This window comes from Coffea arabica, chromosome 10e, assembly GCF_036785885.1.
Source record: "Coffea arabica cultivar ET-39 chromosome 10e, Coffea Arabica ET-39 HiFi, whole genome shotgun sequence".
NCBI classification, from domain to species: domain Eukaryota; kingdom Viridiplantae; phylum Streptophyta; class Magnoliopsida; order Gentianales; family Rubiaceae; genus Coffea; species Coffea arabica.
The window spans coordinates 43,525,693-43,537,901 of NC_092328.1; the positions used below are offsets into that span (position 1 = coordinate 43,525,693).

Below are 12,209 nucleotides of genomic sequence, written 5' to 3' on the forward strand. Positions count from 1 at the left end.
AGTAGCACAATATAAATATCAAAATTCTCATAGAGATAGGATGGGCGTTAAACATCGAATAAAAGACAATAGACGTAAATCAGATCATGGCTGGGGAAGAAGCCAGAAATTAGCAACTTCTTCCAACGAAAACTTATGTGAATTCTTTTTTTGCGTTTACTCTCCAAGTTGAAGATTCCCATATCATGACCACCACTCAAGAGGACTCCTGTCTATTTTTTCCCACCAATCATCGGTAAAATAAATCGAGTTCTTTTCACAGCATGAAAGATCTTTTGCTGAAAATGACACAGATTGATTAGCACCCACAAATATCACTTGATCACCTATATTGTTCATTGTCTATCTTGAGCAAATTCTTATTATATTTGGAAATTTCTTAAACCATCATAGCAACTAAAAAATTTTCTTGCCATGTGTATGATGAATTGCCATACAGATAAACTGAAAATCTTTAGAGATCAATTGTGTTAATTCATGATTTTTTATTGTTAGAATGCATAATGATAACTCTTCCGGATATCAACTATTAACTAACCTTGATATTAATTCTAATGCTAATTATGACTTAGATCCTCTGTAATAGGTCAAAAAATGTGAGACTTTTTTTTTTTTCATTTCTCTTTTCCTTTAATGTGGAACATTTATAGTTCACACTAAACTACGATCATTATTAGCGACAAAGTTTAAGCATGATTAGTTTTCTATATTTAAGGTCCACATGGCAGCAAATATATTAACAAGGGAATAAATATTGAAATTGCGTTAGTTTGGAAATATTTTTTAAGAGGAAGATCATAATGTTAATAAGCTCCAAGTGTTACATTTTATCAAATGCAAGGTTAAACTAGTCAAATGATGAGACCACTAATGAGCAAAAAGAGCCAACATGGATTATTGATTACTCACAATGGTACAAGCTGCTGATGAAGTAGAACCACAAGTTCTCTAAGCACTATTCTAGTTTAGTCCATTGAAAAAAATCCACCTTGAAATTTACTCAAGTTCAGATCTAGGTTGGCATTATTGTCCATGAAATTTACCATGAAATCTACCATGAAAAGCCTGAATTTCTCAACTCATTTTATAACCCTCCACAAAATATATGCAGATATGGTTGGCATTATTGTCCATGTTCATCCCCCAACCAATAGAGGAAGATCTCCCAGTAGAGACATCATATTAGTTTATCAAAGTTAAATAAAATTTTAAAAACCGCAACTATTATTTATGCACAGCCAATTGAAAGATTTATCTGATAGAAAATTACTATCAGCTCCATGGCAATAATTCTGAGTCACTAGGAAAAGCATGCAATTGATGAAGAACAAACAATAGCAGAAATGGTTCACAGGCAACCAATTATCGTTGCTATAAGAGTCAAAGCAACATTTTTTTTTTTGCAGCAAGCACTCCATCTTACTCTTTACTTCAATACTCAACATATTAAATTTCATATATTAGACTACTAACAAATTTAATCTTCGTTTTTTAATTCTGAACACCAAGTTTGTTGCCTGCATCCATGTGAATCAATGACGGAACCAAGGGGGCTGAGGGGGCCATGAGCCCCCTGAGTTTTGAAAATTTTAATCCATAGTGTATAAATATGTGTAAAATAAAATTCCCCCCCCCCTCTCTAATTTTTTATAATTTAGTTTATATTATGAGAGTTTATCTATATGAATTAGCCACCTTTGAATTAATTTTTTCTTCAAAAAAGTTGTTTATTTCTAATTGTGCTAGTTATTTGACTTTCAAAAAAGTAAACATATAATTTGATAATCCATAGTAAATTGACCCAATTTGATATAATATAATAAAAGACCCCAATTCATAATTATTAATTGGCTAAAATAAAAATAATTACTTTATTGGCTCATATACAAATATACAACCTAACCCAATTGATTAAACTTCCTGTATCACTTCAATTATAGAACGGATATTTTCAATTATGAAGATAATCAAGACAAATTTCCAAAATAAGATGGAAGATAATTTTTTGAATGATTGCCTAACTGTGTATATAGAAAATGAAGTTGTTGGAAAATTTAGCACTGATTCATTCGTAGATGAATTTAGTTCTATGAAAGAATGTAAATTCAATTTACTTTTAAGAAAAGATGTTGAAATTTCAAAGTATGTTAATATAACTTTTATCTTTGGGATAATTGCAGAAACCTCCCCTGACTTTTATAGTAATAGCATTTACCTCCCCTATCAATTTTGAAATAGCACTGACCTCCCCTATCAAAAGTTGGAGGCAATTTAATAGGCAAAAGTGGGTCAATTTACTAAAGTACCCCTGACATGATTTAATTTTACCAAATGAATGTGATGAGTACTTTCATCAAACCCAACAAAACATTTGTTAATAAAAGTTACACTAAATTAACTATTTCTGCATAGTTTAACTAATTAACTAAATAACTAATTATCTAATTAATTAATAACTAATTAACTATTAACTATTAACTAATTAACTAATTATCTAATTGTTAATAGTTATTAACTAATCAAACTATTTCTGCATAGTTAAACTAATTAAATATTAACTATTAACTAATTATCTAATTATCTAATTAATTAATTAATTAATTAACTAATTAACTAATTTCTATTTATCTAATTAACTAATTAACTAAAGCTGTTGTCTGTCCGAAACTAACAAACTATTTGCATGTTAAACTAATTAACTAATTAACTACCTAATTATCTAATTAATTAATTAACTAATTAACTAATTTTTGTTTATCTAATTAACTAAAGTTGTTGTCTATCCGAAACTAACAAACTATTTGCATGTTAAACTAATTAACTAATTAACTGCTTAACTAATTAACTAATTAACTAAAGCTGTTGTCTATCCAAAACTAACAAACTATTTGCATGTTAAACTAATTAACTAATTAACTGCTTAACTAATTAAATAACAAATTATCTAATTAATTAATTAACTAATTAACTAATTTCTGTTTATCTAATTAACTAATTATCTAATTAACTAATTAACTAAAGCTGTTGTCTATTCGAAACTAACAAACTATTTGCATGTTAAACTAATTAACTAACTAACTAATTAAAAAACTATTTGCGTGTTAAACTATATGCAGTACGCATTATCTATTTAAAGTATCGGTTCTTTATGGGTATTTTACTTTCAAACATTTAATTTATGATAAAAACATCAATGTTTGTAAGTAAAATTCAAAAAGTGTTACAGTAATATCAATATTCTTACTTTCAAACATTTAATTTATGGCCCTATGCCCCTCCCTTTTTGTAAGAATATTCAATGTTTGAAAGTAAGAATATTGATATTACTGTAACACTTTTTGAATTTTATTTACAAACATTGATGTTTTTATCATAAATTAAATGTTTGAAAGTAAAATACTCATAAAGAGCCGATACTTTAAATAGGTAATGCGTATTGCATATAGTTTAACATGCAAATAGTTTGTTATTTAATTAGTTAATTAGTTAAGCAGTTAATTAGTTAATTAATTTAACATGCAAATAGTTTGTTAGTTTCAGACAGACAACAGCTTGAGTTAATTAGTTAATTAAATAATTAGTTAATTAGTCAATTAGATAATTAGTTAATTAATTAATTAGATAATTAGTTAATTAGTTAATAGTTAATTAGATAATTAGTTAATAGTTAATTGGAAGAAAATTCTTATCTCACTTCTACAAAAGCTGTCAAGGAGGTCTCTGCAGCAAATTGTTACTGTTCAGGGGAGGTGAATGCAATTTCTAAACCTAGAGGGGAGGTCAGTGCAAATGTCAGAAATCTCAGGGGAGGTTTCTGCAATTATCCCATTAGTTTAACAATTAACTAATTAGATAATTAGTTAAACAATTGTCAAGCAAATAATAATTGTCAAGCAAGTAAGGGCAAAATTGGAAGAAAATTCTTATCTCACTTCTACAAAAACTGTCAAGGAGGTCTCTGCAACAAATTGTTACTGTTCAGGGGAGGTGAATGCAATTTCTAAACCTAGAGGGGAAGTCAGTGCAAATGTCAGAAATCTTAGAGGAGGTTTCTGCAATTATCCCTTTATTTTTTTTTAATTGAAAATATTTATATATATATGTATATGTATACATATATGTATAGTTAATTTTTTATATACTGACAGTGTATATACTATCATCATTTGATACATGACAACTCATCCAAATTTAAATTTGAATTTCAAATTTATATGTTATGCATCCAACTATGATAGTGTATACACTGTTAGTGTATATAAGATTTACTTATATATACACACCCACACACACACATAATGTGCAATTTGGGTGGTTTGTGATGTTACAAAATATTTAATCAAAATTTATTTATTGTCTTAATTTTCATTATGATTCGCTGCATATTTATCAAATAGACATACCTTTATAATTAACGTTAATATTTGATATTTTTAGATGTCATATATTTAAATATATGGAAATTATTTTGAATAGAACATATTAAAATAATTTTGTTAGAAAAAAATTTTGGCCCCCTCACAAAAAAAAAAAAAAAAAACCTAGCTCCGTCACTGAATTGTGAATCATCCAATTTGAGAAGCGACTCCACTGAGAGCATGGTAAGCACACCAGTATTAAACCCATACATCACATACTAAACAATAGTAATGACAAAACATGCCTGTATTAACAATGTCTCATTTTCAAAATCAACAGCACAGTACAGAATCAAAGTGAAATAATTGAAATTGTGACTAAAAGGCCTATGAGATCGAACAGCCTAAAACTACTTCTACAACCCGATCCTGATGAAATCACTAATAATTAGAGCTATTTTCATCATTTTAGAAGTAAACCACAACAATTTATGTTATGCTTTTATGAGTAAAAATTATTTATATATTTATTTTTGTTAATCATCAGTTAAATAACATAACTAATTGCAGAAAATAAGGTGGAAATACACCTTCCATATTTAAAACTAAAAATGGTCCTTAAACAAATTTAGAGGCCAAAAGTGATACTAAGAAAAGTTCAAAGAAAATAAGTGTTATATATCTAGTCCAAGGGCAAAAAGTTCCCCAAGAAAAGAAAAGACCTTTTCAAAAATTTTCCATTAAGGATCCGTTTGTTTCGGGTGAAAATGTTTTCCAGGAAAGTATTTTCCTAATTTCCCGTGTTGGGTTGCACAAAAGTTACTGAAAACATTTTTCTATGTAAAATATTTTCACTCATCTTATGGAAAACAACTTTCCTTCCAAACTTACTGAAGTTGTTTTCCGAAATGCATGCATCCCGCCTGTAGTATGTTCCAAATTTACTGAAAATATCTTGTAGTATGTTCTTTTTTTTTTTTTAGTATAAACAGGAGGACTCGAACCCAAGACCTCTTCCTTACACTCCTTCCCCCGTACCACCCAATCCAACCCAACCCTCCCCCTAGTATATTCAAAATAAAAAAAAAACCTCATCCTGCTCATCCTATGCTAGTAATTAATTATGTATAATAGGGACATTCTTTTCTAGAGAAACTTTCAGCAGTGAGAGTGCAAGATATATGTCACAATAAGCATTGCATGTGATTGATATTTGACACTAATTGGCCAACAATTTGTTTATTGCTTAAGGAGATATTTTTTATTCATATATACATTTCTCCAAGATTTTTTAAAGTTAAACAATGAGATAAATTTTCTTATTTTGCATGGGAAGAAGTATATAGTTATAATGTGTAGAAAGTAAAGATAGAGATAAAAGTGAAAATATTTTAAAAGTTAAACAAACACCAGAAAAATGAAGTAAGAAAATATTTTCAATAAGCTAACCAAACACCTAAAAATGATGAAAGGGAAATGATTTTCATGGAAAATTACTTCCACGGAAAATATTTTCCCAAGGAAAACATTTTACTTCCAACCAAACAGACCCTAAGAATACAAATTTCTTCCAATATACTCTTTAGGCAAATGTGCTCACCAATGATATCAAGGACCTGATCCTTTTTGTATTAGCTCATCCTTTTTATCAGAATATATCACGTATTGTTCGATACACAATGTCGTGTGGTGGTTAAGTAAGACCATTGTAAGATTGCCATGTCCTGAAATTCAATGACAGATTGCCATGTAAGAGGTGTATAGTATACAAAGTTGCACCTTGTTAGAGGTGGCAAAAGAGGCCGAATGGGCGGGATTTGTTTGGATTTGAGATGAAATCGAATTATATGGATTTGGGTTCAACCTTACTCATATGTGTTTTGGGATTAACTTGGGGTAGATCACTTTAGGATGAGTTTAGATTGATCCCGCCCAATACCCAAATCTATTATATTTATATATATATATATATATATATATATATATATATATATATATATATATATATATATATATATATTTTCCTTTAATTCATTTTTTATTTTTTAAATAACTTTAATATTTTTTATTTATTAAATTTCTTTTAGTGTTATTGTGAATTTATATTTTCATGAATTCATTTTACACTCTAGAACGATTTACACTCTTGAACGATCAACAGTTACTTCAAAAAGACATAACATTTTGATAAGAATGAACAGATCTTCTCCTGGACAAAACCAAAAGAATGAACGTTTGGATCTATTCATCCACAACATCCAGAATGAACCCAGTCATAACTCCAGCCACAACATCCAATCTCCAGTGCTCAAATGCTCTGCTACTTGTAATCCAGGATTTCAGTATCCTCGTAGACCTGCCAGAACAAAATGAACTTCAAGCACAATAAGAGAGATATGCATAAAGGAAAACCATATATTGCAGCAAAGCATAGTTAAGAAGAGCCTGAAGTACAAATTATAAGAAAGGAAGTGACTTTCTAAGAGACTGGGAAGAACATTGCCTGGTCTTGCCACCAAGGACTGGAAACAAGATTTTTTAACACCAAATTCATTCTTACTGACAATCTTAAAATTTCCAAAATTAGATACAAAAGAAATTCACATTAAATGTTGAATAAATCTGGCACAGAAACGAAGAAGTTGATTAAAAATTGATAATAGGGTTGCATATAGAAATCTACGTAAATAGTTCAACAATTGCATTGATAATAGGGTTGCATATAGAAAATTTCGATGGTGCGTGTGGAGATGCCAAGTCACAATTTTTAATTTCATCACAAAGCATCAAAGATTTGCTATTTATGTTGATGACTCATATTTTGACTTCCAAATACATACATACATTGGATCCGCCATGTTGGGGAACCACAAGAACAAAGTAAACTACAGAGGGTAATAATATTAGAGGTATGTATTATCCATACCCATTTATGATTGTTGTTATGGACATCAATAAGAATTGAAATCCTAATCTTCACTTCTTCCTCGTCAATTTCAGAAATCTGAACTAATTTTGATGTTGATGAAGCTTGAACCGAATCAATAAATAGTCTTGAAGGGCTTGTAAACTTTGAGATCAGTAACAACTCCAGCAAATGAACCGACTGCAGCAGCCACAGAAATGATCAAGCAAGCCAAGCTCAGGATTTGTAGGCAGAGCCATCTGGTGCTCCACTTTGGTATCTTCTTTCGAACTATGTACATTTCCACGGGGAAGTAAACTGTGAGGGGCCAAAATCCAAATGCTCCAAGAATTCCAACCACATCATTGAAGAATGGCATGAGCATGGAAATGACCGTGGTGATTACGACAAAAATTGTTCGCCAAACCAACCTGAAAAGGTTGAGCTTGTATGGCTTGAATCCAGGAATTGGGATTTCGATTTCCTTGGTGATGAATTTGCTTTCCGGGAACCAGTTTCTGGCAGTTTTTTCGATGAAGGCGAAAAGGTGTTGGCAGTAGACTTGGTATGCACCAACTAGATGGACAACAATTGCAATATTTGCAATATCAAGAAGCCAGTATGGGTTGTGGAAGCCAAATCCAGTTAAAAGATTGCCAGGAGCAAGCTCTCCAAAAGCAGCATGTGACATGTAGAAAAATGTGGTAACTGCCACACTTAATAGAGTTGCCTTCTTCATTGTCTTGTATTCTGATGGTGGGGCTTTGATTGTATCCTGCAATAAATACACACCAAAAAAAATTTATTTTTTTTAATCTCTTCTTTAAGATTGAGCCAAGAAAAGGGAAAAAAAGAAAAAAGGAAAAAAAAATTAGTCCAATTGGGATGATGACTTGGAAATGAAAAATTACCTGAATTTCAATGAGGGTGAGGGAGTAAGAGTAGGCAAAAGCAATTGCTCCAAGTGCTTGGAAGCTTCTCCATATCTCATCAGTACCACTGCTTATTCCTGTGAGGCTTCCCCTGAATTTGCCAGTTTCTGCAAAGCATTAAACAGAAATACAGGTAAGTACTTTATCATTTATTGCTAACATTTAGTCAATAAACAATTAGCATAACATAAAGCAAGATTCTTTGCACTTTATCTACCTGCAACTTTGGCAATTCCAAGGCCAAGACCAATTGTTGAGTAGGTGAAGGACATTACTACAGCAACAATTGAAAGCCACCATATCTGATCAAAATCTGGAATCTGGGAAAACAGGATTTCCACAACCCCAAAAATGATCATGTAAGGAGTGCTTGATACTTTGCAAGGGTCTTTTCCTCCGCTTGAATGAAAGCACTTGGATTCTTTGATAGCCCTGTTATCAGAAATCAAATTCGTTAACATCTATAAAGAGGAAAAATTAGAAGTAACAAAAACCAATACTTGAGTTTGAACTCACGTCATGCTAATAGAAGCTGCAATGGTATAACCTATGGCAACTCCAAAAAGATTCAGATACTGAATTGCCCCACAAACTTTTACCTGGAACCCACCTGAAATATGAAATTAGACGAGGTAAAGATTAGTCTAATACAACTTTTGCAAGACAGAAAGTTGGAACCATTCAAAAGCCTTAAATCAGCAAACAAAAGAAACAAAAAGAAAAGTAAATTACCAAGAATTTCTCTGACTGCATCCATGTAAGTGTAGTTTCTTTTGCCGGTATCAGGATCCCCTGACCGGTAACAGGCCGCGAGAAGAACAGAAGTATAGTGTGTCACAAAGGCGAACAAGAACATCACAGTTGGACCGGCAATCCATCCCAGCTGCGCAGTTGCCCAAGCCAAAGACAGTACTCCAGAGCCAATCACAGCTGTTATTATGTGAGCACTTGCAGTCCAAACACTCCCTAATAATAGCCAAAGGAGAAAGAACAGAACTGTCAGCAACAAGTTACACCCAGTTCACAGACTAAAATACAGGAAAAAATTTCACTGATTTGGGGGAAGTACCAGTTCTTTTTAGCTTGCCATCATCATCAAAGCAATTGGAACCACCCTGTGGTGGCACATTGACTGAGACATCAAAGACTTGGTGATGGTTCTGAGGACCTTGTTCTGGGGCTGCGCTTTCCACCATCTTTTGTATTCAAGAAACCGAAACCCAAATGAGTTTCGTGATAAATTGATGGATGAAACGACAAAGAAAGGCATAAGCTTCCGCTCTGTATTAATTTCTTGCACAAAATCTGCATATTTCTTCTAACTAAGGACCGTTGCTAACTGTATTTTTAAGTACTTAATACTACTGACAAAGGAATGATACGCTTCTCAAGAGTCAAAAGCAATGATGTGGGATTGGACTAAAAGTCTCAGCAGAGTAGACTAGAATTGGCCTAACTCAAACTCAAAGACGAGAAAATTGGAGGAGCTGTTCTGGGATGGGAGGATGCATTTATGAAGATGCTAGCAGAGGTTTATATAAGAGGGGAAGAAGGGGTGAAGTTGTTAAAATTATGCCATAGTTGCCACATGTAGGCCACGTGCTCAAAAAGAGCCGAGGAAATTTAATACGCGTTTGTCAAATGTCAAGTTTGAGTTTGAGCAACAAAGAGTTTTCCGTGGATCTTCCACCGTTCATAGATGGGTAGGATTGTAGAACTTGTACATAGCGGAGAACTAAAATTGGTGAAGAGTTTTTTGTTTTTGTGGAAAGAATAAGAAATGGAAGCATGGATGTGATAAGCAGTTGACCTTAGTGGCCATGAGAAATATGCTATTATCATTATGGGGCTAGAGAAATGGCAAAGTGTTCTAGAGATTTTAATTTTGGAAAAAGGAAAATGGTAAAATGATTGAAGCAATTAGGACTATATGAGATGTACGAGTCACTAGCCATAACCTAACTGAACAAGTATCCAAATTGAGTGCCATACCTACTTTTAATGAACTCAATTTTTGTAACATGTTAAAAACCTGACAAAATAAGTGCTCAAGAAATGGATGTGCTAAATTAATATGTACCTTGACTAGAGACCTTTACAACTTCTTTATCTTCTTGTTTCCTTGAGCAAACAAATTAAAGGGCTTGCAATGTCAAAATATAAGAAGAAGAAGGTTGAGGGATTGCAGAGTGATGAGGAAATTAGGGTGTTATGATGTTGTATGATCAATCTCCTAAGCATATTTATAGTAGTACCCTTAAGGAACTCAAACAATATTTTAATCTGTCTCTTTAAAAGAGGACCTCTGAATCAATTAAAGAAAAACCGAAAACTTTTCACGCCTATTGATTTAATCTCATCCATCCTTATTGTAACAGAATCAGGTTCTTTGATATTAATCATTCCCATTACAAAAAAAAAAAAAAAAATCTGAGTAGCGGCATGAATAAATGAATAAGCAGCAAATGATTTAATCTATCACTCAAATTTTATACTTTTATTGTTGAATGGTCCAAAAAATGGGGTTTAGAAATTAGCCATTGATGATTAAAAAGCATAAATCTCCCCCAGCGTATTTATAGTAGCAAACTTGAGGAACTCAAACAGTGTATTGGTTTAATGCAAATTTTTTGGCTCTTTTCAAGAAATTCAACAAACGCGTAATTATTCTACATTGTTGCTAAGAAAAAATCTGTTACCTGCTCAACATTTCAACTTTTTGCCAGGGGATCCCATTCTTGCTCAAACGCTCAAACTTCCTTTTTTTGCCAGGGTATCGGGCAATACCATAAAAAGGAACTTTGAGCAACTTCCTTTTCCGCCGATACCATGGAAAGGAACTTTGGTATCGGATTTGAGCAACTTCCCTTTTTTGCCGATACCATAAAAACTGCTCAGGGTATCGGATTTGAGCAACTTCCCTTTTTGCCGATACCATAAAAACTGCTCAGGGTGGGTATCGGATCTTTTTGCCCAGGGTATCCGATACATGAATTTCTTGAAAAGAGACAAAATATGCATGGTCTATCGATTTGGATAAGCTTTATTCCAAAAGAACCCTTTCACGAAAGTTGGTTTATTCCAAAAGAAGGGCTAGATTTCGTGAAAGGTTTATTGAAAAAAGGTTGGTTTATTCCAAAGGTTGGTACTACCTGCAATTGCAATGGGTTTAACAATTGCAGGTAGCACCCTTTGGGAGAGGAGCATGCAAAAGTTTTGACAGACTTAGGAGCTCTTTTAACTGAACTAGAAAGCATGCATCCATTATATATCTTCCTCTCAAAACAATTTTCCAAATTTTTCCAAGTGCACTCGAAATTTGTGGGGCATCTGTGGATGGAGATTTAACATAAATTAAAAGAAATTAAAAGAATTAGGTTCAGGATTAGATGGTTTAATTGGGTTGTGTTTTCCGTCATAGCCACAATAACGTGACCTATTATATGGATTAAGACAGAAGATTTTCACTATTTAACCGCATGAACATCTACTGTATAAAGTAACTTTCTTGAACCAAATATAAAGTAAAATAATGTAGTCAACTGATAATGAAGCTCAATCAGTGAACTACAGAAAATAAACAAAGTAAGCAAAATGTAAAAGGGTAGACAAGACAGAGTAAAAGCATTTCACAAGGATTTACCATCATTGATGGAGTTGAATCCTTCTACACAAAGTTTCTTGAGATCACGAGAAGTTTCTGCTGGATCTTGCTTGTCTTTTGGTTACGCAATGTCTAATTATTTGTGCAAATTAGTAACATCAATTGTCCACATGATGAGTAAAGATGCATCGGGAGGAAATTGGATCAAGACCTTGACAAGGCAAGGTTGGATTATATAATTTTATGAGTAAATCTTGTATACATTGACAATGTATACACTATCACCGTTAAATCCATGGCATATGTTTAAAAGTTGAATTTTAAATTCAAATTTTGTATATTTATAATTCATCCAACGCTGACAATGTATACACTATCAATGTAGGAAAAATTAATCATATTTTTTATTA

At 32.3% G+C, this 12,209-nt stretch overlaps 1 protein-coding gene across 2 annotated transcripts; it reads right to left on the reverse strand.

Annotated features, from left to right (window-relative positions):
* Nucleotides 1–7,177: 7,177 nt before the first annotated feature.
* Nucleotides 7,178–11,419, reverse strand: LOC113712960 (amino acid permease 3-like). Of its 2 annotated transcripts, XM_072066750.1 has the most exons (7): nucleotides 10,895–11,419; nucleotides 9,265–9,391; nucleotides 8,928–9,161; nucleotides 8,712–8,805; nucleotides 8,413–8,627; nucleotides 8,175–8,302; nucleotides 7,178–8,038 (listed from the first exon to the last, which is right to left on the reverse strand). In XM_072066750.1, exons 2-7 carry the CDS (start codon nucleotides 9,389–9,391, stop codon nucleotides 7,400–7,402), a joined length of 1,437 nt encoding a protein of 478 aa, XP_071922851.1. In that variant the 5' UTR covers nucleotides 10,895–11,419; the 3' UTR covers nucleotides 7,178–7,399. The 2 variants fall into 2 exon arrangements, with proteins under 2 accessions (XP_071922851.1, XP_027092440.1); XM_027236639.2 differs by lacking the exon at nucleotides 10,895–11,419 and having other exon boundaries at nucleotides 9,265–9,688.
* Between the last annotated feature and the right edge of the window lie 790 nt (nucleotides 11,420–12,209).

Bases quoted from the DNA above. Each gene is read 5' to 3' on its own strand.
- LOC113712960 (XM_072066750.1), bottom strand. From the start codon at position 9,391: ATGGTGGAAAGCGCAGCCCCAGAACAAGGTCCTCAGAACCATCACCAA. The intron at 9,162-9,264 runs GTACTTCCCCCA...GGCTATTATTAG, and splicing joins TGGCAAGCTAAAAAGAACTG to GGAGTGTTTGGACTGCAAGT. The intron at 8,303-8,412 runs GTAGATAAAGTG...AATGCTTTGCAG, and splicing joins TGGAATTGCCAAAGTTGCAG to AAACTGGCAAATTCAGGGGA.